General features: G+C 39.2%; 1 protein-coding gene across 1 annotated transcript in view; it reads left to right on the top strand.

The window, feature by feature from the left end:
- The window catches only part of SLC10A7 (solute carrier family 10 member 7), a 162,735-nt gene that overhangs the window by 123,610 nt on the left and 13,428 nt on the right, over nt 1-25,697 (top strand). The window contains exons 8-10 of the mRNA XM_071555632.1: nt 7,455-7,620; nt 10,557-10,608; nt 12,108-12,181. Coding sequence (XP_071411733.1) covers nt 7,455-7,620; nt 10,557-10,608; nt 12,108-12,181 — 292 coding nt within the window. The remainder of the gene's footprint in view (nt 1-7,454; nt 7,621-10,556; nt 10,609-12,107; nt 12,182-25,697) is intronic.

The raw sequence follows: 25,697 nt of genomic DNA, 5'->3' as shown, positions 1-25,697 counted from the left end.
AGTGGGTAAGAGCATGTTATTTGTGCATCACTCTTGTATACCTCTAAGGGGAATTTGAGAATACTTGTTATATGATAAACATGGTAATAGATATTTCATGGAAAAGATTTTTGAATTTGCTCTGGCAGCTTGAAGTTGTGATTATTTTTTATCTGGGTAGCAAAGTCCTGGTAAAGATTGCTGCTCTTGAGCTGTTGTGGTTTTGCTAAAATCACTGTTTCCCTGTCTATAGATGTTGGTAATACTTTTAGCCAGCAAAATGTAAGGGTTTGAGAAATGTCTAAGCAGTTTCTTCTTGACCAGTTGTGTGCTTTAGCTGAAAACTGTTGTTTCTTGGCTTATTTTTGTCTTCTGAAGTGACAGATAACAGGAACAGTGAAGCCCACTGCAAGGTTTCCTTTCCCCTTTTTGCAGACTTTCTCCATTCCCTACACCTAAGTGCTTATGACAGACTTTTATTTTATGTTTTATATTAAAGAGCGATTTATGATTAAATGTTAATGAAATAGAATTTTCACTGTGCTTTCATTATATTCTACTAGTTTGAACATTTTTCAAAGCAGCACACCAAAACCCACTGTTTTCTATGAATAAATAATAAAAAGCTTGTCTGTACATTATCATTCATGCATTCTCTAGTTGCCCCATTGGTAATTTGTCTGCCAGCATAAAGTGGGCACTTCACATTAAACAGACCTTAACTAAAGCTAAAATTAATGTTACGAATCTGTGTAGTTCTTCTTCCCAAATCTACAAAATGAAAGCCAGTTGTACAGAAATCCTTACTGAATCTGGTCACACAAAAATCTGGATATCCTACAAGTAAAGGATTTTAAGTGCCTTCTGCATCATTGCCCAAAATGTTCCAGAGAAACCCTATCATCATGTGAGAGGTGTGCTTATAAACACGAGTCTAAAAGGGTGCTATGTTGCAATACAAGTTGTCAGTGAAACTGAAACTAAAAAGCTTAGTAAGGTATTTATTTTTAAAGACTATGAAATGGAAAGGAAAAGGTAGGTGGCAGTTTATAGGGAGTAGAAGGTACTATTTAACTAAGCCTATTGCTGGTTTATAGTGGTGGGGGAAACAACAGTTAATGAAACTGTTATCAAAAAGGGAACAGTGTCAGATCTTTTTGTTCATGTAAATTAGATCCATGTGGAAGTACCCCTGCTTTCTCTTCAAAGTCCAGGTGAGCTGCAGGGAGCAGTGGTACCCTGGGAGATGAGTTCTTCTAGGAGCTTGTTGCAGAAGACTGAGAAGGCAGATAAACAGCCTTCAGACCTCAGTTCCCTCCCCTCTGATACTGACTCAGGGAGCAGAACCTGATCTCCATGGAATACAAAACAGGAAGAAAACATGTACTGCTGCTGCAGGCACCCTTTACATTTTTGCCATGTCGCACCTGTTCATAGGGGTTTAAAGCAGCACTTTTAAATTACCCTAAAACGTGAAAGTTAATTTTGAAAATGGCCTCATGTGGTTTTTATAAAGCTTGCTTTAAAGGCATATATGTGTCAGGAACTATCTCTTGGGGGTAAACTGACTGACATAATGGAGTAGGATAGCTTTTAGGGGACTTTGGTAAGCTGAGGGAAGAAAACAAGATGCTTGTAAAAAAAAAAGGCTTTTTTCCATCCTGTCTTCAGAACAGAATCATTAGACTGCATACTCCATAGGACAAGGATAGATTTGACATTTATTGATGTCCTAGAAGGTATAGAAAAGGGGGTGAACCATGACAAAGTTTGCAGCTTTATAGCAGTACTCAGGCACAGGCAGGAATTCATGCCTTCACACAGGTACAGTCCCTCTAAAATTATCAGTACTGGAATCTGGCTGAAGTGATACAAGTTCTGCTTTGGAAGAGTGTTGGTGCATTTGAACTGCAGTGCAGACCTTGTAATGTGGAGGGTGGCTGTGCTGTACAGAAATCTGTGAAAGCTGTTCCATCTTATCATCATACTTCATTTATACAACCCAGTTAATCTCCCTTCAGTTCCAGTATCTGATTCTTTCTACTGGTTTCCACAGTCGCTGTCATCTTAGTTGATTTTATTTCCAATTTTCCCACCTTTCGTGTCTTCTAGGCTTTGCTGGCATAGTTGCCAATATTCCATGCAGTCATCTTCCTTGCTTTGCCATCACTATACAAGAAGAGATATTGAAAATTATTGTGCTGTTGAAAATATACAATCTGACTCAAAGATTTTCAAAAGGAAATTCTGTATTTTGGGGTTTATTTCAAAAGTCCACTGCTGTAAGTTGTAATAATATTGAGAATGAGTCAGCAATCTTACCTTAGAAAACAAAATAAGTAAAGCAACTGCTGCATTTAGGTATGGTGATAATCCAGCATGGATTCAGTGTGTTTTATTGTGTGTTTCAACAAAAGAAAAAATGACTTGAGTTTCTTTGTTGAAATGGTGAAGCCCTGGGTGATGTTCCCAGGTATTTAGAAGTACACACCAATGCGTAACAAACAAAAGGAGTAGAAATGCACTACAAACATTATAAATTCTGTTAAAGATTAAATCAGTCCAAATGAGTGGATAAAATCAGGAAGAATCTCCTTTATGTAATGATGTAAATACCAAGAGACACTCTTGTGTGTATAAAGGAAACAGAAAATGTGACTTCCTAACCATTTCCTCCAGTTTGGATTTGGTTTTTGTTTTTTTATTTAATTTCATGGGTTTAAAATAATTTAAAAAATCAAGTTCAAGATCTAGATAATTTTTAAAAGATGTACTCTATTATGAATGTCAGAAATTATTTCATTCCATATAAGAGAGGGAGCTCCTTACCCTCTTTAGTTCAATTAATAATGAACATTAATGAATTATGTTGTTTATTGCATTTTTTATTTTGTATGTCCAGCACTTGAGCAGACAGGTGGAAACAGTCTGGCTGTATTTTACTGACAGATTTCTCTGGGTATGAAGCACGACTGTTATGAGGACCCAATTAGATAAGTGAATTGTTTTTCTGTAATATATCTTCTGCTATTTTCATGTTTGTTCTTATAACAGATGAGCATTGTTTACCTGTCTTCCTGGAACAGCAGATCATGTTTCTTTGTACAAGGAATTAAGAGAATTAAGCATATGAGCAGTAAGCCCCTTTGCTTAGGGAGGCTGGTGTTTAGACAAGGAGGTTATGGCAGGATACAGAGCAGTCTGGAGACAAAATACTGTAGATGTAACTATTCTGGTAGAAGAACTAAATTGAAATGGGGACACTACTGCTAATTCATGTGTAATTACATTTCTTTGTTGTTAAAAATTAAATCACGGGCAACAGGAAAGTTTGAGCCTGAAACTGTGTTTTGAAGCAAATTCGAGCTGATGCCTTTCCAAAACCTTTGGAGGTTGCCAGAACATAGTTACTAGGAGGTGTTGCCTGATGGACATATTTATCTTCTTTTATTGTCTAACTTTTCTGTGAGTTTATCAGCATCTTTCATCATGTAGGTTGTTTATAAAATATCCCCTCCTTTTCCACCCTTCTCTCACGCTCTTCTCTCCACTAAACTGCAGTTTGAGGGAAGGATCACCATGCCCTGTTCTTTCCTGAGCAACCTCTGGGTCAGTCCTTGCCTCCTCTTTGGGGCTGGCATTTGAATCTGCACAAAAATCTTTACAGTTCATCATACCCACTGTGATCAGTACTGTAGGACCAGAAGCTCACAGCCCTCCTCAAAGAAATAATTCTGCAGGAGCCTCTGTGTGGATATGGATTGGAAGGACTTCGTACCTTAAAAACTGTGCATCGATCTGCAGCATGAGAGCAGCCTGCAGCATTTCCCCCTGGAGGACATTTTTAAATGCTTTTATGTTTCACATAGTGATTATTCATAGAAGGGGGCGGTCCTGTGGTGTAAAGGAGAGCACTCTGGACTCTGAATCCCAAGGTCATGAGTTCGAGTCTCAGTAGGGACTGTCCCCTGGCAGTTCAATGCCTCCCTGCCATCCCATCCTGTCAGATCTTGGATGCTCAGCAGGGTCAGCCCCGGTTAGTACCGGGTGCTGTGACAGTCCTGAGGACTTCAGTGTCACTGTCCAAGCTCGCTTGGCCATGGCAGATGGACCTTGGGACTTAAATGGTGGGGCCAGTTCTGTGCATGCTGTGCCTCACCTAAAAAATCCACTGTGCAGGCTGGAAGGGCACACCCACATGGGGAGAGCCCTTCCCAAATCTGCGTTCTCGAAGTCTGGCCATACATACATACATATTCATAGAAGGGTAGAATGGTTTGGGTTGGAATAGACGTTAAAGCTCACTGAGTTCCCATCCCTCTGCTGTGGGCAGGGATGCCACCCACTAGACTAGCATGCTCCCTTGAACACTTCCAGGATGGGGCATCCACAACTTCTCTGGGAAACCTGTTCCAGTGTCTCACTACCCTCAGAGTAAAGAACATTATTCCAGAGGCACTCCTAGTGCTGTTGTTCGTCTCAGCCTTGCCCAGCAGTGGGTGCGTCTTGGAGCTGGCTGGCACTGACTCCATCAGACATAAGGGAAGCTTCTGGCACCTCACAGGAGCCATTCCTGTTGTCCCCTGCTACCAAAACCTTGCCACACAAGCATAATACACCCTCTTTTTGGTCTTCTCCATCAGTGTGATGCATCTAGTCTGGATGCCGGTTGTTTGCACTTCTACTCTGGGCTCTTACGTTCATCCTTCCATTATTCAGATGTTTTATCTGCCTGTGTCTCCGGTGCTTTTCCCTCCCTTGTACTGGTGTGTACCTCAAACACTGGTCTGGCACCTGAGTCTGACATCCTTTGTACAGGCCTTAACATCCAAATGACTGCTCTAGCTTTTGCTTTCATAGCTCAGCCCAGGCTCTGAGTGTGTGTTTGTCTTTATTGTATTTGTGGGATTTATAGTTATTTCACTACATTTTTTTTTTAGTTCTGTGATTACCCTGAAAAGTTATAGAATTGGGTTAAGAATTAAAAAGCTTTCAAAGCATCCTTGTCCTGAAGCAACTCTGCTGGGCATGAATAACAAATGGATTGTTTTTCAGTCAAAATGAATCAGCTGACATGAGCTTCTGTAAGGTCACAGTTCTCCCCTCAAGTTATACAAGAATTTAGGTTACCTCAAATCAGGGATTATAGACCTCTGAAATTACAGATCCTGTTGAACCTTGTGTGAAGATCAAAATGTATGGGATTCTGTGTTAGATAGGATGTACTTTGTCTGTGGTTTGGATGCATTTAGCATGACACTGGGTTGATTAGATGATTTCCTGGAGCTGCAATTTAGTTCTTCAGGGTCTGACTATGTGATTTTTTAAAAAAAAATAGGATGTGCAATAAGAAGCTATACTGGTATTTATCATTGTTGATGCACAGTAATTCCAGACTGGAGGTAGATATTTAAAGAAGATATCGATAAGATTCTGATCTTTATTATTTAAATGTTTTTCTTTCCCTTATATATTAATCCATGATAATTATATGTATAATGTTATTTTCATGTGTGTTATTATTAGACCTTGTACAGGCACAAGGTTATAGTTTTCATAATAAATACCTCAAAGTTGTACCGTGGCATAATGAGCCATCACTTTTCTTTCAGTATAAATCTTCTGGAAGGACTGTAAATTAATAGGTGGTCTTAAGTAGCTTTTCTTTTTCCTCAATGTGACGATTTAAAGGATAATAGGAATTTTTTTTTACTTTCTTTAAAAAAGCACTCACTTTAGAAGTGAAAGACTTTCCTTTTTGCTTCTGATGATTTCAGAGTCCCAAATCTGCTCAGATTAGACCAATCTGGACTTCCAATTTGATGTCTTTGACACTGCTCGTTGCATGTCTTCACTCAGCTTTTTTGCCTCTCTTTAATCAATGTAGTGTCTTATTCCTACCCAGTGGCTTGCAGGAGAAGGCTGAAGGAGCTCCATTGAACTCTCTCAGAAGTTTGGCCTTATATTTTGAGTTATGTTCTCTAACATCTGGCCAGTGTGAAATTTTAAAGTTCAGTGTTTTCACTGGGGTGTTGAGCATTCCCTTAGCCGGTTTCCTGCAAATCTATTATTTTTCACCAGCAGGAAGCTGAGGAGTGCTGAGAGGTAAGTGCTGGTCTGCAGCCTGCTTGGATTTGCATCAACCCCATGTGCCAATTTTTAGTGTGTGCCCTGTGATCGATGAAGTCTATTTGCTGTGGTGTCTGGGATAGCTGCTTCCAGGACTTACCTTCCGAGAGCCTTGCAAACAGGCTGGGAAGGCAGTGAGGAAAAATGACAGCCATGAGGTCAATCCCACAGCTTTGGCAGCCAGTGTGTGTGAAAGGGTCCTGTGGCAGCAGTGGTGATGATGCTTTAATTAATCTTGAATACCTCTAAGATGCTCTGGATCGTTAAACTGGTGGTTGTGATGTTTGTTAATGGTACTGCCAAGGGAAGATAACAGGACACCTTTGGAGCCTGTGGTAGAACTGCTTCAGGATCTTGTGCTATTATTTCTGAAACAGAGAACATCAGGAGGTCTCAGGAGAAATTAGGCAAGATAATGTGATTGTTGAAAAATTAACACAAGTTGCAGCTGCATGATAAAAGCTTTAAAAAGTTTTTTCAAACCATATAAAGTAAACAGAAAAACTAAAAGCAACTCCCCAGGCAGGACTGAAATAGATGCATTGTATCTGCTGAGGCTTAGTGCTGTGTTATTCAGCATAATTTGAAAGTTGAAGTTACTTTAAAATTTATAGTGGTTTCTAAAAAATTCTTGAAAAACAGCTTCATATTCTGTTTCCTGAAAGTGCAAAAGTTCCGCTAAGTACAGTAGGTTTCCTTGTTTTCATGTGTTAATTCTGGTATTCTAAAAGTGTGCAAATGGCATTTGTCTTGGATTTACAAAAACTCTAGATATTCAGAGTTTGAATTATTTAAACTCCCACAACACATGCACTTTTGCTTTTCAAGCTTGAGTTATAATTTAATTAAAAACTTCTGGTGCATCGCTAGCTATTTAAATATTAAAATGTTCCATGGATCACTTTCGATTATCTACCGTCATGAAATTCCTGAAGATGTCAGATTTTTAAGATTCCCAAAGTTGCACTTGGAATTGTCTGTTGATGCAGAGGGGACTGTGATAATTACATACATCCATTAGTATCAGCAGAGGAGATAAACTTTGGGGAGGCTTAATGGGCATGTCTCAGTGACAGCTAGCAAAGAACATTTGGCATGATTAAGGATGGATTTGAATGTACTTGAAAATATACTCTCATTATGGACGCCCAGTGGAAGTTGCACTACAAATGTTAAATTCCCCAGAAGAAGAGTTGTGTGGCAGGGAAGCTTTGAAATCCACTGTGGCCGTCATCCAAATTACTCTCTTCTCTTTGTGTCTTTCCGCTGTCAGATTCACTTTGTGATGCCCAACTTGGCTCCCTACATCTCTGAAAAGAGGCAACCTGTTGGTTTCTGTGTTTCAGATTGTCCGGAGATACATCAAGGACTGGCTGGAAAGGAAGAAGCCTCCATTTGGTGCCATCAGCAGCTGTGTGCTCCTGATGATCATCTACACAACGTTCTGCGATACTTTTGCCAATCCAAATATCGACTTGGATAAATTTAGCTTGATTATCATAGTGTTCATAAGTAAGTTCAGCCTTAAAGCACCTCTTCTCTCTGTGTTTCAGGTGTGTAATGAGCTGTATGTACTGGTGGAGCTGTGGGGATAATGGCATAGGACTAGAGCTTGCACTTCTAAAGCATCTAGTAAACCAGCTTACCAGAATTCTGAGGGGCTGGATGCTTTTATGGGATGTAGTAAGCATTTAGAGAAGGATGAACCCTGCTATTTAAGTGTGCCTGAGGTTGCCCAGTGGCCCTTCCTTTCTAAAGGGGCAAAGTATTATTTTACAAGCATTTATTGCTGTCCTGCTTTGGCTCCTTTGTTATTAAACAGCCTTAAATGCACAGCTGTTGCAATCCAAACAGAAAGGAAATATTTGGGTTTGAGCTGTTAGTCTGCAGCACTATTATAGTTTTTAAACAGCTTTTAAATATTCTAACAGTTTTTAAATAAATCTAGAAACTGGCTGAGAGTCTGAATGTGTTGATATGCTTCTGTTTCTGTGGATGAACTCATTCCTTACAGAGTTTGTTTTAGAAGCACTCTAGTCATTCAGCCTGAAATAACATCCACATGAGAATAGCCTGCTGGTATCCTTGGCATCAGTTAAAAATACACTTGCAGATCACCACCTCCCAGGGAAAGGCACTGGTGTACAGGCACTGTCTCCTCTCCCAGCAGGGAATTCCCATCTCACTTTAGACTGTCCAGAGACAGGAGTTTCAATTTGCATGGAGAAGAGGTAACTATAGTATCCTTCAGTACAAATCACATCTCATACACTTGAACTATGAGATTTCAAGAAATCACTGCACCACCTACCTTGAAGTGTGTGTGTTTGCACATGCTTCTGCTTAATAAAAATAATGTATTTTCTACAAATCCAACCTCCACAGAAGGCAGTAGGTAATTTACCCCTGCCCTTTGTGCATCAGCTCTTAACTCTATCCTAATTGTGGCATTTTATTGGATTATAAAACACTGTAAATGTGTAAAATAAGACATGGAATGTAAATGATACATAAATTCTTTATTCTGAAAGCAAAGAAGTAGGAAGCATTGCTATGGAGCTTTTTTCCCAAAATGGGTGAAATACTACTTTGCTCAGGCATCTGAGAAGAACCACATCCCAGATGCACTTAAATCAGTGCAGAGTTGTCAGCAACAAAGAATAACATGGAAATTTTCAACTCTGACTTAACATGCAGAGAAACTCAGAGTGAAATAATTTTATATTGCTGTGCTGACCACTAGTTTGAAAGAAAAGGTTATTTTTTAGTTAAAAAGTCATGTTCTTTCTTGAACAATTGGTGTAGAGTGCTTGCTTCTGTTGCCCTCTTTGGTCTTTATTTCTCTTTCAGAAAGACAGCTCTGCACTTGTGCCATGTGTAATTACATGTACCATTTGCCATATAATGCACTGAAAATTACTGTGTATGCATTTACATTGCCAATGTGCATAACTGGAATTTCTTAGTGAGAATATTAGCATAAGCATTGTAACAGCTTCAAACATATTAGGCAACTTTTTTTTCCTAAAATATTTATTAAACCAATAACTGAGGAAGTTTGGAGGTGGATATGCATGTTGTATTCTAGAAGAAGTTTCTGTATCATCCCTGGATGGGTTGGCTGGATGCAGGTATTATGTTACACCATGAAGTGAAATTAGCATGAGGAGTTTGAGATGAAACTGCATATTTTAGTCTGCTGATTAATATTTTTGTGTAAGTTTTATGGTAATATGCACAAGGCAAAATAGGCACAAGGAATAATTGGTAGCAAAACGTGTTTATTGCTTTACAAAATTATATGTATTAAGGGACTTGTTTTTTCTGTGCTTATTAAACTAATGTACTTAGTTGCAAAAAAATTGTAATTCAGGAACAATGGATTGCTTCCTTAGTTCATGAAGAAAGAATTAAGTGCATGCTGAGGTGACATTTATACATTCTGGGAAATGTATGTAAGAGAATAGAAAATGTCACTGGTAATAGCTAATATCCCTGCCACGTTCCCCAGTTGTAAACTGGGGTCAAAATCAAATGTGTTGTCTTGACTTGCACTTCCCCACTGGGACATGTTTGCCTTATTGCATTCCTGAGTTTTGCTTGGGAAAGGGAGAGGACCCACCCCAGATCCTGCTGCGAGAAAAAGCCCTTCCCTGTAACCCACAAACACCAGAAAAGGGCTGTGCAGGTCACAGGGTTTCTCCTGCAGCTCTGTGGGGAGTTCCTGGGCTCGGTCTCTGCAGTCCCAGCTGCACAACGGGGAAGCCACCAGCTTCTCCCCATGTCTCCACTGTCCAAGGGCAGGCTCTGTGCATCCCACAGCCCCTGGGGGTGTCAGCAGAGCTGGCAGAGAGGAGAGTCCCCCCAGGGCACACGAAACCATCCACACTTTACAAAGCTGACTGAGCTTGCTTTGTCTGCTGTGTGCTGCCCAGTTCAGGAGTTAGCCTTTGTCTCAGAGAGGATTAAAACATCTGTGATGATCTTCTCTTCCTCTCCCCGTGAATGATCATAATTAATATACCCATGGTTGAGAGTATTTATTTTGATTGTGATTTCACACTGTACTTCCTCCTGTAAAATGGAAAGTCTAAATACCCAGCAACCAAAGCATGTCTGACAGATTTTATGTTGTCAACCCATTAAACAAAGCTAGTGCAAAGGATGTGCAGCATTGCACTGGTGACCTTTCCTGCCATTCACTGTGTCCAGAAATGCTTGATTCAGAAGAGTTAGCCCAGGAAGAACTTGTGCAGCCACATTAGCTCTGGCTTTCCTGGATGTAATGATGCATGTTGTTCTTCCAGGCAGTCTTTAAAGATTGTCCATCACTGGATTTCTCTGGACTAGACTTGGTCCAGCCTAGCTTCTGACCTGTACTATGGGGACAAAAGGCATATGCACAGCAATTGCAATTGTGCTCTAATTTTAACTTGTTTCTCTTTCAGTATTTTCCATTCAGATGAGCTTCATGGTTTTGACTTTCCTCTTCTCCACAAGGTAATCGAATGAGCTGAATGACAACCTCTGAATATTTGTTTTGTGTGATATCTTTAGTTTGGGTGTTATAGTCTATACAAATGTGTAAAGAAGGCAGGTTTGTGAGGAGGGGGTGACCTCATTTTGGTATTTCATATTGTCCTTACTGCATTTTCTCTGTTAGAGTTTCATAGGCTGAGAGAGCAGGACCTGAATTCTGTCCTTTCTCGTGTGTTAATTACAGAGTTGTTAAATCTCAATCAATCACTGCTATACCTCATCCACTGAAAAAAATAGATTTGCACAGATGTCACTGAAGGTATAATTTGCCCTGCAGACATGCTGATGACATATGAGAGAGAGAACTCAGTTTGACTTTTTACATCTCAAGATGCATTTGCTGGCCTGGCAATTCACTCTTTTCTGTATATGTCAAATTTGTTCCATTTATGTGGTGATTCCTGAGCTAATGTTTGGTAGAGCTTTTTTCTTTTTAAATATCAACTAGGAGGGACTGTTGTACATTCACTTCTCAAAAAGTAGTACTGTGAGAATGGTATTACCAGTGTCTCAGTGTATCACTTGAGCTGGTTGGAGTCTCCACTGTTGTCCTCTTACTTAGTTTTACTGGAGTATTTGTCTTAGTAGCACTCTGCTGAATGAAAGGGCCATAATCCAGACATATGCTTTATATATATATTATACAATATCTGTAAAGGAGAATCACAAATAAGACTGTGATGTCTTACTGCTACTTGGGCTTTTTTAGTGCCACAAGAAAATTTTTCTGTGACAAGATCATATCCTGGCCTTCAAAAGCACTTTTAAATAAGCTTTGAACTGCTAGACATAATCTGGGGGGAAGTTATGTCCCAACTGTGAAATCTGAAGTGCCATAAGTAGTAATCAACTCAGTAGGGGGGATATTTAGGATCTCATAAAATTACTCCTTATGTGGACCAAAGAGTGATCCATTGGCCAGTCATATATATCTCTCTCTCTGTGTCATTTTCATACCCTTCCTGGCCTTAGTCCCAGTGTTTAAACTCTTAGGATGCAGTTTTATTCTGATGTAGAAGCTAACTCCATATTCTAAGCAGTGCTCATAGTGTAGACTCCATATACTATCTAAACTGATATTTTTATTAATATTACATACAAGGAAAAGAAATTGTAGGTCATTCTCTTTTTTTTTTTTTGTTTACAGAGGCAAGCTGGTCACTGCTGTGATACAGCATGACCTTGGCTGGAAGAAAGTTGTGTCTTACATACCATGTGTTCAAAATCCCTTTCCCTCACATGGGAGCATATTCATTAGGGAGTTTGCCACAACCAAGAAACAATTCTGCTTTAAAAAAATAAATCAGACTCTTTATTTATAGGTAGAATTATTTCTGTCACTAGACCTGATCAAAGTGATGTGAACGTGTATCTAGATCCTCAAAGTAATATATTTGATTGATGTTGTTTTAAGAAGGATTTTGTTATCAGAGGTTAATAAAACTTTTTTTATTTTCTAGGAATAACTCTACTTTCACACCAGCAGACACAGTGGCTATCGTTTTCTGTTCCACACACAAATCCCTCACCCTGGGTAAGTCAGGAGATAAGCTTGTGACCAAAATAGCAGTAACATTCATACCTTGCTTTGTTGAGAAAAATAGGGTTTTAGTCACTGCTTTTTCTGCTTAAATGGTTTTAGTTTTAATGTGACAAGTAACGCTACCAGTATGATACTGATAGGATAATATTATTGCACAGATAACACAAATGCTTATTACAAGGCAGAAGACACAGTCTCCTCTGCTGAGATTTTAGTGGTTATAGACTAAGACCATCTTATTTGTGGAAGCTGGATTTTTCTTTCTGTTCTTATTCTGTTCTGTTGTCTAACTCAATATTGATAAAAGTTCAGATTTGATACTGAAAAGATTGTAAGGTGTATCTGCCCACTTTCACAATAAAATCTTACGCCTAAAATCTGGGATGTACAAGTGAATATCAAAGGATACAGTGTATTCAGAAATCACAAACAGACAATACTCTTGCTTAACATGAGCAAAATATGTGTCTAAGTCTGCAGATATTTTGGATAGTTATATTTCTTAGAACTCATTTATCATAACGTCCTTGAGATTTTGACACTTATGACCCCTTAGTGATAATAAGATGTTCTGATGGATATTCACAAAATACTGTTAAATCAGATACACTTACAGCCACTTGCTCCTGGTGCATCCATTATGTTCAGTCAGTGAAACAACTAGAATATTTTCAAAATATGAAAACAAACATTTAGTGAAGCATATATGACTGAATATATTCCTTTTCAAGACTGTATCTGTCAAAGACAAATAAGCTAGTGTAAATAACAAAGGTAAGAATTCACCTGATACAGAGGAAGAACAAGCTGGGACTTAGCTGAGTTGTTTTCCAAGCCAGTTCAATACAGCAAAACTCACCTCAGGGTTCTTTGCTTCAGCCAGGCCTGTGCTGCAGAACTGTTAGCAAGTGTCCTTCAAAGTCTGTGGGAAGTGAAGGAGTTCCTGGAAGACAAATAAAACATAATGCCTCTTTTTCACAATGGAAACAACGAGGAGATGAGGAATTATAGATCAGTGAGTTTAACTTCATTTTGTGGAAAACTGCTGAAACAAATACTTAAATAAGTTATTTTAACAGTGTAGGAAGAACAAGGAAATGAGTAACAGCCCTGTACCTTTCTCAAATACATATCATACTAAACTAACCTAGTTTCTCTTCACACAAGGTCCTGTGGGTTGCAGAGACGTAGCAAAAGTTGTATGGCTTGAGAGTGTTACAGCTTTTGACATTTGCACCGTGTTTTGGGCTCTACAATTCAATAATTATATGGACTAACTGGAAAGAGATCAGAGGAGAGTGCCATTAATGACTAGACCTCAAAAATGTGAGCCCAGAGGAAGACTGAAAAAATTTGGATTGTTGAGAGAAGACAGCTGAAAATACAGTAGTGCTATTCGAATGCATTAAAGGTTAATGCAAAGAAGGAATAAAGTAACTGTCACAGTGGACTTGGTAAGGGGAAGGACTTTGTTACAATGATGATGATTTAAGTTAACCATCAGGGAAACCTGTCTAATGCAAAACAGTTTAGATTTGGACCATGTTGCCTATTGATGTTTTCAATCTCCTATCATTGTAGACAAGCCTCAGATGGAAATTAAATAGAGTCGATCTTGCCTTGAAGCAGAATGTAGATTAAATGACATGAGGTTTTTTCACCAAACTGAAGCTTCTACTAATAAGTGAGCTTGTATTAAGGACATTACACTTGTCTTTGTAGAAAACCACTGCACATGTAAGTCCTAACATGCTTCTATGCTTGGTGTTTAGAGGTGTATATAAACTTAGACACTACTGTGATACTGTAGAATTAAAACTGGAGAAGCCAGTTGTGTTCAACAGCACCAATGTATAAGTTTCCCTTTCCCTCTCCAGTGGAAATAGTTTTATATATGCAGCTTGCCATGACATTAAGAAAATAAGCTCAAAGCCTTTTATAAATATTTAAGTCCTGAAGGGGCTTTCCATCACCCAGGAACAAAAGAAGACTGTTCATTTCTTTTACTCACTCTACCAAACATCCTCATGCAGCCTGTCTTGACCTGGACTCTATGCACAGAGCTGAGTCAACTCTCTTTTTTTCTGCTGCTGCACTCTCCATTTCATATTTTATTTTCTCCTTTAGAAGAATTTAGTTTGAGGTTTGTAGCTCCCTTGACTTTTTGGCTCACATTTTCCCAATTCTGAGTTACTGCTCTGGCTAGCATAGCCCCTTGAGTCAGGTTTTGTATTTTGCAGCTTTCTATGCCCAGGTACACCAGCAAAAATACTTTGGCCACCTTGACTTCAAGGACTCGCAGCTTCTCCCCAGCCATACATACTTTTTTCCCTAATACAGATGTCTTGTGACTATGTTGAAATGAAGCAGGTAGGTGGTGGAGCGCAGTACTGTGGGGCTGTTTCTTGGCTACAGACTTTTCTGTTTGCCAGCTTCAGGACACGCTGCTATACAGTCATCCTGAAGAGGGATGGGGAAATGCTCAGTCCCTGGGAGCCCATCCTTGGTAAGCCTGAGGTCCCTGGCACTCCTGTGTGCACTCCTACACTGTATGTGTGTGTTGCATAGTTGTGCCTGCTGTGTGTCAAGTTCAAGCTGGCTGGTTTGAGGACCTTTGATACTTTACTCTTGTGTTAGCACCAGTTCCAGATAAGTTAGAGCAGTATAAAAACACATTTCTGTGAAAATAAGGAGGATCAGGTTTTACAAAGCTGCAGAGTGATGAGATGTGCCCCGAGCTGATGATGTGAACAGGAATGTTAACCAGAGCAGGCAGCATTTTTAACTTCACTGAAGGTGGAAGCAGGGTAGATCTGATTTGTTTTTAAGCATTAGCCATTTCTGAATGACACTTGAATTTTTCCACAGAACACTCTTGTCCACCCTGATCTTAGCAGCAACAAGACAGACATAGGCATTTTGGCCCTTACCCTTTTGTTGTTCTGGCACATTTCTGCTTGTCCCTAGTGTAGTATAAACCATGTAACGAGAGTTCTTCACTTAGAGTGGTGAGAGCTTTTCCTCTGCCTCTGTCATTACAACGCCTGAAAGCACAAACGCGGCTCAGGGTCTCATTTGACATCCGTGGTGGTGCTCTGCTTTGTTTGTCTTCAACATTCTAGTGGCAGTCTCTAAATGACCCCCCAACACTTGTTCTTTCGCTTTGAAACTGATTTCTCTCAGCTTGGCAGGTGAAACTCCAAATAGGTATGTCTGGCCCATTCCCTGGAGAGCTCAGAATGGCACCGACTAAAGTGGGAGAAGAGCTGACAGCTTTAAAGCTTTAGAAGTGGTAATAGGAGAGCCATGAGAAGACTTTTGTAAGTCACTTTCTCCCTCACCATATTATGAAACCAGCTAATTCCCATGCAGTGCATGCTCATGAGGCCAACTGCCACTTCCACTGTTGAATCCCTGAATAAGCACTTGCTCTGCACGGAGATGAGTGCTGTTCCCATATGCTGGGTTTTATTTTGTAGACAGAAGAGTTGACACACTTTTTGTCTCAAAGATCAGAGTGCAGGGCGTGTTTGTGTAAGGACAAATTACACTGGGTAGGTGCCTCTGTGTTTCTTAGTTAAGAACACAAGCTATATTTCTGCATAGAGGTGGGTACTTTGGCAGGTTTATCAATATAGGGCATCACATGTGCAGAAAAAATAATGTTTGTTTGTATTTCACCTAATGAGTGAAGCAGGATATAAACATACAAGGAGCAAAGATAAATACAGAATTCACAATGCCCTCTGGCATTTTCGCCCACACTTTGTTCTCTTTCTCCCCTCCCTGCTCACATGTATGCACAGTACATGTGAGCACACAGATATGCAGACAGTTGATGCATGGCTTTTATTAGTGCATTTGCCATTGATTGATTAGTACTTAGTATTAGTACTTCTTCTATTGATTGATTGCAGATGAAGTGACTATTTGACCTTTAATTATGAGCCTTGCTATTGAAAATGACATTGAGCTATGGCTTCACATAATCCATCTGGAAAGCCCGACATGATGCCATTCCCTGGAGTTCATTCAGTGAGAAGAGAAGAGGCCTCAAGGAAGTGCAAAGCTATCACTGTGGCTCATTTAAAAAAATACTGCAGTTGTTGCTTGCACTTACACAAAAGTTGCAGCCAAATATGGAACGTTGTTTTATTTTTTCAGAGAGTGAATTACTAGCTAGAAATTACAACTCCAAAAAGTAAAATGCAGGATTGTCAAAAATACATTCATTTTAATTCTTGGTATTTACTATGCAAAATTATTTTACCAGCAGATATCAGAGTACTGCTACCTATTTTGGCTACAAGAGCAGATATTAATATGATAGGTATGATGAGCAGCAGATCAGCAAAACAAAACAAAGCAATAAAAATAACACCACCTTGTAATAAAATCAGGGTATTGTTTGTGATGGAGATTGTATTTTTCCTCATTTGGATTTAGCAATGTAGCAGTTCTTTCACCCTGGACTTCTGAAAGTAAGGCAATCAAAGTTTCTAGTCTACAAAATACTTTCAGGAAAGAATAGAGTTTATTTTAGAAATAAAACCGAAAGCACTACTTTCTTTTGTATTGTTTTAATTTAATTCAGATTGATTTTTAAATACTCAGCTTGTTACTGCACGAGTAGACAATTGACAGTATTTGAATAACTCTTAAAAGCCTGGTGTAGTGCACAAGTAGGGTCAGAGACAACTCGGTTGTCTGCGAGGGGCTCATCCAGGCTGTTGTTTAACCAGCCCATGCCTTCCCCTGAGCTCCAGCTGCACAGTGTGACAGTGCATCGTGCTCACTTACAGCTCCAAGCTGCTCACAGCTACCTAGAGTTTGCGCCTGCTTTCTACAGATAGCTCCTCATAAGATTTTTCAGGATAAATAATATACTGAAATGCTGTACTAATGAAGTGCAGACTCTTATTGTGTAATGATAATCACCTTTCTCCTTTAAATACAAAATGCCAAAATGTTCTAAATTTTGTTAAGATAAAAGGTGGATAATGCTGATTTTAAAAAGGAGGCATCTGTTAATAATTATGTAATAGAAAGTGAGATGGCAAAGTTGAGTGCATTGTCCTAAGTGAGTATTGAGGCTATTCTGTGGCATTTTTGAAATGTGATAGTTTTTCTCTGCTCCTAGCAAAGAATTGTCCTCTGAGGCGGTTATTCATCAAGGTACTAATTGTCACTAGCTGTAAAATGGTGAATAATTCCTCTGACTTACATAAAGATCTAGAAAATAGTCCTAATTAATTTCTCTCTGAAGTTTTCAAGAGCAAGACTTTTAATGCTGTCTCTTACTTTAAAAGTTTTCCTAGGATTGTTGAACAGGAGATGTTACTGCTGGCATCCGGTTGTCTTTCTTGGTGTTGTTAGTGCTTGAATTTGCATATTATATATTTTACAGACTTTCAATCTCATTGCTTCCCCAGATGTATGATAGGGTGATGTAGCAGAAATTGTCTGGCTACTCCTCTGCCTAGAATTGGTAGGTGCTGTCCCTTGGGGCAGAAGCAAAGCTGATGGAAGGAATATGCTTCAAAGAAGAAATGTCTTCTGAAGGCCGTGTCTGGACCCCTCACCAATGCCAGAGTTGGGAAAAATTCTCTCATTCCTGCTTCTGAGATCTCTCAGAAGTGGGTTCAGTGACTGCTAGAACCTTTCATAAGTTTTGATACAGGGATTATTTGGACCAAAATGAAGGCCTTTTTCCCATCACTTCAGTCTTTGCCCAGCATTTGTTTTTAAGGAGCAGCAACTGATTGGCTGGGCCAGTCAGCTCTGTCTCTGGAAAATAGGAACCAAGGGATTTGTGTGACATGAGATGTACACTGGGGAGAGCAGAAGCACCTGGATCTACTTCTCTCATTTTAGCATCTTTCTTTTGCAGGCCAGCTTGAGGGCAGATGGATCACATTTCCTAGCTCAGCAGTCTTCTAGAACCAACATTTAGTTCTTACCAAACAGTATTATTAGTCAGGTTATTACCAAGTAATTGGCATGTATTCTTTCTCAGTAGACCCCAAAGAATGCCTGGGAAATGCTGTTACCTATTTCCAATACAGCTGCAAAACTGTAGTTATATATAACCTATATAAGATGTTATGTAGATATGTTTATATAGATACATATCAGAGTATTAGCAAACTGAAATACAGACAGAGGATTTCTGTAACTTGGGATAGGATGAGTGTTCTGCACAGACAGATCTCCCCCGAGCTGAAATGCCATCTTTCATGTCTAAGCATTTCTGTAACTGACTCCACTGTAATCATCCAGCACTTACTTGAGGGGGCTGTTTTCACAAGAAGTCAGACTGACTCTTTTGAGCAGGCTGGGGTTGCTGGGATAGTCCATGCCAGAGCATCTCTTTTGTTTTTCTTATTACTCACAGGTGGCTGGCCATGCAGCCTGTTTGCCTCCCCCATCCCATGCCATCCCATTCCTAGGGGCTGTGCTTCCAGGAGGGAACTGTGCTGGCACAAGCCAGCCTGAACGTAGAAAATGGCATAGTTCAGGGAGTTACAGTGGCATAGGACACTTATTTGGTTTCTAACCACTAGTATCACAGTCTGGTATATCTAATCTGTTGCAGTTTACTCAATTTTGACCTCTCTGTGATTCCAGAAGGGGAAATACTGGAGTAAATCAAGGAATCTCCTTTCCTTTCTGACCTGAAACGTATGTTTCTTGGATTAGACTTAGAATGCGGCAAGAAATGCTGTACCTGTTCCCAGGGCTTCCTTTTCATCTGTATAGGTTTTTTATTAATATTTAGAAAGTTTGCCTCCAGCAGTACTAAAATGTGCATCAGAGGACAACAGTTGTTTACTGTGTTTGAACTGAAGAATCTCACCCAGGAGATCTCATTCACTTGAAGTTTACATCTCTCAATCTCGACTTGCAGAAAGAGATCGATGAATAACAATTGTCATTTCAGAGTTGCACCTCTCCAATTATTTATTTGGTTGTGTGTCTTTCCAGATGTACATGTAATTGGATCAGACACTAAAAACCAGATTGCAGGTTTTTAATGACAGCAAGCTCATACCTCTTTATAATGAAATAAAAAAGTAAACACACATATCCATCTGTAAAATGATAATGACACAGGAGCTCTCCCTCCCCACCAAAACCAGTTAAAGTTAATTTATCTACTTTAAGAAACTACATTATATTCGACAGACAGCTGACAGGTTACCCTTGGGAAGATCCATGTTTGGACATGACTCAAGATTTATTTTTTTTTTTACCTCAAGCTGGGAAAGGCTACAAGTGCCACCCATACTAAAGCTGGCGAGTATTGAAGATGATGCTGAGTCTCCCTGAGAGAGCTGCATCTACATTTGCTGCTCTCAGTGCACCTTCTGGCAGACAATCTGAGCTGCTGACTTCAGACACTTCCAAAGCAGTGGGTGCAAAGATGTGAAAAATCAACAGCAGCCGCAAAATTTAGAAATCTCCTGTTGCAAGACAGTTTGTGAGTCTGGAAGAGGGATCCACATCTAAAAGCTGCCATGACCACTGCAAGCACGTGAGTCCACAGAGTTTTAGAATAGGAAACAGTATCCCTTATTATTTTTAGGCAGGGAGGTGTTTCCCCAAAATGCCTTCCCAAATGGAGCATTAAGCTTTTCTGGCCTTATACTTTCTTTTCTTGGCCACAGAAATCAGATGATGAAGAAAGTAAAAATTATGCTATTCCTAACAAATACTTTTTTCTTTATGAAAAGAAAAGTTTTCTTGGCTTACCATTTTTAATGAATTTTTGTGTCATGTTTTCCTTTGCATCAAGGTTTCAGGTAGAAAAAAGATTTTTAAAAAGTCTAATTAAAAGGTAGTATGAAACAGGTTGAAACATAATTCTTTCCTGCTTACAAATACAATAAGAACAACTATAAAGCATGTTTTTAATGGCTTTTTTAATAATACGTGTAAATAAAATCCACATCATCAAAACTTTAATGCTGAGAAATCTTAGCATCAATGTATGTGGAGAGGGCAGTAACATTCAAGGAAATAATCAAATTAATCTTATCTCAACTTTGCGTTTTTAGGCCACCTGTCAATCTTTGTTTGGAATTCCTTTCATTACTAGGTCTGACCTATTAAACCTTCAAAAAGTGTTGGCTACAAGAATTACAGAGAAGGGAAGGGAGTGTTTAAATTCTGTTCATTTAAACTTTGATAGTGAATTTGTAATTTACCTTGAGCAGATGATGTGTATGAAGAATGAGCTGATATCCAAGCAGTAAAAAAAGCACTGAAGTGCTTTGAGTATCAGCTTACAACGTTGCTGTGCCCACATTGTGGTGCCAAATTAAGGATAAGTCACATATAAAATACTACATACAGTGGTTCAAATCATTCTTGAATTCCCTGTTAACTAATTACTACTACCATATTGCCAGACAGGTGGAGGTGTTTGTAGTCTGAGGCAGTGGTCTTCAGTTGTTGGTGTTAAATGTTTCATTGTTAGCAGCTGGTAAGATTGCCTATGCTGTTCATGAAACATCACTTCTAATCTGAATGCACTCGTTGAAAATCCAGGAATAGACAAACTGTACTTTCTTTCTCTTCCTCCCATTTTTTCCAGTTTTATTTACTTAAAACTTTGATGGTATCAAGATGTGCTGTTCCCTAGTAATTGAACTTAGATTACACTTGAATTACTGATTTCTGTGTTGAGTGTAGTAAGCCAGTTACCTGAAGAAAAAGAATTGGTGAAAGCATTCAAAGCATATTAGATTTTCTTTTTAATTATTATTCTACCTAGAGTTATAGCAAAAGAAATATCTTCTTTATCATTAATTGCTTTTCCTCCTTCTCCTTCTTAACTTTAGACCAGTCTAGTTTCTTAACATAGTAGAAATTCTTGCATCCCAGCATAACTGTACGGCCAGTGTGTCATCACATCACTGATTCAGTGCAGAGCCTTCCCAATAATTCTAGTCTTGCAAAAGAGGTAAATAATTTAATGTAATGCAAGGGCATGTTGCATATTCAGATAAATCATTATTCTTTCCAAGAAGAGGGATGAAGGTGAAAATGCTTTTGAAGATTAGAGTCCATGCAGCCCTCCGAACTGAACTGAGACAGCCTCCATTTTGCAGTTTGCCCCTGAATTTCTTCCAGGCTCCCTTAACATCTCACAGTGCCTTGTGAATTCTTCCCCTCAGATATTTGTTTTTACCACTTTGTGAGCCTATTTTTTGTCACTGACCTGAAATATGAAAATGTCTTTATTCCCTGAAAATGTTTTAAGCACAAGTCTTCCTACAGCATGTATGTGGGCAAAAGACACAATTCTCTCTCCAGTGTAATGTGATTTCCTATTACACTGGAAGGTACTTTCTTTGGCTGAAATGGGAATACTCAGCAGCAAACAAATATTTGTGTTGTTGTGTGTTATCAAATATTGTTCAGCCATTCCCATACCTGAGAGAAACTGATCCTGAGGGAAGAGCATTTAACTGGAGTTCAGGGCATGCTTTTGGGAGGGTATGGATGGAGAAAAAGAATCCTTAACCAGTTAATTTGTCAAAAGCGTCTTCTGTTGTGATCTCAGTATGTTGTAAGAGAGTCTGAATAGGGGCAAGAAACATTGTCTATCCCTAATTATCCTTCACAGTGTATGAACTTCTGGCTTCTCAAAACTAACCATAGTAATGATTTGTCTGGGAAGAAACAGGAAAACCCTTAAAGTTTTAAAATGAGATTAGGAAAAACTTGTCATTCTGATAGCTCTCTGTGTGAACAACATTTTTCTAATCCTCTGTACTGGACTTTGCCTGAATCTCACCACCCTTTTCTGCCAGGCAGTCACTGGACTGCATGCAGTGCTGTTCTGAAACTTGGCAGTAACATTTCAGGTCATTTGGCGCTGTATTTGCAGTGGAAATTCAGAACCCCTTGCTCTGACAGCTTAGGAGTGGTTTAATGCAATATATGCCCCTCTTCACAGGCCTCTTCTCAGCTGAAAAAAGAAATAGCTATTTGACCAATAATGTTCTCTTCACATCAATCCCTGAGAGGATCCTTCAGAAGGAGAGTAGCGTGGAGAGCATCTGAGAAGCTGCCATCATGCACTTGATTCATTTTGAGTATTGCACTCGAAGATTGTGGCAATTGAGAGTTCTGAAATGCATAGATGAGTAGAAGGGAGAGGTGAAAATCCAGAGGCTAAGGCTTTTCTTCCAAGTATTCCCACTGCCTCTCTGCGAGGGTTCTTTGGGATTCTGATTCCTGAATGCCTGATGGTTCCACAGCCCTAGTGAATGACCTCTTTGCTTTGCCCCAAATCTCTTTTCCTGAGAAGAAATGCTGCAGCATTTTGTGATGTGGAATGTGTGTCAATAATGTAAGCAGTAAAGTTTTAGGATAGATTGTTTGTTATGAAAACACTGAAGGGAAAAAACCTATAGAGTGAAGTACGTAAGTAAAGCATCTGGCAATAATTCTGCTTTGGGTGCAAGAGATAATGGCCTGTGTTTCAGTGGTAATAAAAATGTTCTATTAAGTTCTCTGTACCCACTGCAATGTGATAGAAAACAGCAAATAATGAAACACTGCTTTAAGGGGAGCTTACACATCCAGTGAGCATAAAATAAACATATTAGAATAGAAAAAACCCTGATTTCCAGTACTTATTGTTTTATCACTTCCATCATGGGTATAGGATAAAAGAAAACTCTTACTTGCTTGTTAGAGGAAGAAAGCTCCTACTTGAAGTTCTTACTTGGCAGATGTCAGTTGAAAGCTCTGCTTAGGAATATGCTGCAATGTCAAACTCTGTTGGGTAATTTTAGACAAATGTGTCATGTGTGACATGGAAATATGGCATGCTGTACATTAGTGATTTCCCAAGTGTTTGGATCAGGTAGTAATGTGCTGAGAAAGTGCTCTTTATCTCTCCACACTGTGTACTTGTATAGCAGTGGGGAAAGGCTTTTGGTAGAAATTACTTTAGTCAGAAAAAGAATCCATTTACAATATGTGCCTTCTAACATCTTTCAGACAATGCATTGTATTAAAGAGGCATTTTTTGATTAATGTTTTATAAACATTTTTCAGCATGACAGCTTAAAGTCCCTGTAAAATTGTAAATGCGTGCATAGTGCTCACTTCCATAAAGTCAAATGCCATCTCATAAAGTCTAGTTGGATCCTGTCAGTGACAGTGACACAGAATCAGTACCTTGGAGCATTAAAATTAATTTGCTTCATTTATATTACTGCAGTGATAGCTAGATGAAAAGAGTCCTATATTTAAATTATCTTAAAAATACCTTCAAATCTTTTAGGGTTTTTTTATTATTATTATTTTACAGTTAACTAAATGTAGTGAAGTGCAGCATAATATTTTCATGGGCCTTTTAAGAAGGTGACTACAAAATATGAAAGTAGCAAAGGGGAAGGGGGCAGCTATGGGAGGCTATTCAGTGTGCAAAGCTGGAGGAAGGTTTAAATAGCTCTCAGTTGTGAAGGCTACTAAAGAAACAGTGGCCTTTGGCCAGGGCTGATACACCACGGCCTTGAAGCCAACTGGAATACCCTGGAGCAGTGGAGAGCAAAGAGGGCTTTCCTGGACCCACTGTAACACCAGTCCTCTCACTCTTCCTTGCCCTGGTTGGAGGTCATGGGTAAACAGTATTTCTCTTGCTGATTGTTCCTCAGGTTTGCAAAGCGCTTATGTGAAAAAGAGAGCTGAGTGAGGGCACAAACAGGGAGAAAAATGAAATGTACTCCATATCACAGGCCTGTCTTCTTCTCTGGGCTGCAGTGGGACTGTGATGTCAGTGCCCACTGCCCTTAGAGGAGCTTAGTGGTTTTAGTGGAAGTACCCAAAATTTACAGTGCTACCATGAGCAGAATCAAAGGCCTTGGGAAACAAACCCAAGGAGGCCAGAAGTGAGGGGGTGGAGAAGAGGAGGGAAAAGGAGGAAGGGAGAATACAAATACAAAAAGAGCAAGGAGGAAGGTGGGAACATTCACTGGTAGGAAAACATAGCCAGGCTAAAGGGAAGAGGGAAATTTGTGTTAAAAATTATCTTGTTTGGAAGGGCTATCTGTAGATTGATCTCTGTGCTTCCTCCCTTCTGCTTCATCTCTCTAGTCCTGGTCAGGTGAGGTGGTGCTTTCTCATCCAGCTGGATACAACATTTCTTCTTTCTTTGGAGGAGGATGGGATACAACCCCCACTCGTGCCTGTCATGCATTTGGTCAGCTCTGATCCAGGAGCTGGACACACACTCATGCAATAAAGTTCTTTAAAATATTTCAGAAACTCAATAGCTTGTTAAACCCCTACTTTGAGCAAAGCCACCCAAATTGGCACCAAACCACAGGAGAGAACCTTGTCACTTGGATCTCATGATATGTAGTGAGTGAGGGTCTTTGCAAGTAGCTGTCAAACTCCATTGGCTCTGAAAGCAATATGCTAGACAAGATGAGGGAAGGAGCAGTGGACAGACCAAAATAACATTTTTGCTTAGCACCTTCATTCCTTGCTATCCATCTGAAAGATATACACAAATTTCATTTTCTTTATTAGATAATGTTACTGATGCAAGCATTTGTGACTGTGCTGTGGATCTCTGTCATGAAATATTTTCTGAGAGTTGCAGACTGGCAGAGTTGGAATTACAAAAAATCAGAAAGTGTATAAAAAGGCAGCAGGGCTTTTATTTTTTTATTCCATTGAACTATTTGTTAGGTGCAAAAATTATTATTTCTTTTTTTCACCAACAGGAACTTTAATTGCACATTAGTAGCTTACAGGAACCTATTGTTGTGACATGTATTTAAACAAGCTGTGAATTAAGAACCTCTTTCCACCCAGTGATCTAATTATACTGTCACACTAATTATAGTATTTTGTATTTATATTTGACAACTTTAATTTTCTTTTCCTAGTTTACTGAAATAGCTTTCCTCTAGAGAATTTACCTTTTAGGCTGGAATTTCTTTTCTTTCAGAAAATGTGCAGTAATCTAAAGCACATCTCAGTCACTTTGGGTCCGTTCTGTTCCTGTCTCTGCTGTTAGTTTTCTGTGTGTTCTTAGGCTGGTTATTTTAGTGTTTCTGGTTCTCTGTAGGAGTCCTGCTCAGCTTACTAAAGTGTTTTTGGATCTGTGGATGAAATTGCACTACCAAAACACCAGGTACTGTCTTACACACATAAATATGGCAAGTTCATAGCTTGGGACTCTAGTCTATTTTTCTGAGATTAGAGAATAGGAAAAGACCCACAAGGGTCAAGTTGAGACTTGGAAACAAGCAATGAAACTTTTATCTGTTTACAAAAACAGTATGATGGGCATATGAAGTAAATTACATATCTTAGTATAATGAAAATGCCCATTTAATTTCTATCCATATACTATCTATTCCCAAGCCCCAGAAATTACTGTTAATAGTCAGCAGGCCTGTGGTGTGATAGGTCCTTGGTGTTGTTTTGAAGATAATTATAATACTCAAATTAAGCATGCAAGCTGTTATTTATTTGA

This window comes from Pithys albifrons, chromosome 5 (genome assembly GCF_047495875.1).
Source record: "Pithys albifrons albifrons isolate INPA30051 chromosome 5, PitAlb_v1, whole genome shotgun sequence".
Lineage (NCBI taxonomy): Eukaryota > Metazoa > Chordata > Aves > Passeriformes > Thamnophilidae > Pithys > Pithys albifrons.
This window is presented reverse-complemented; position numbering and strand designations above follow the sequence as displayed.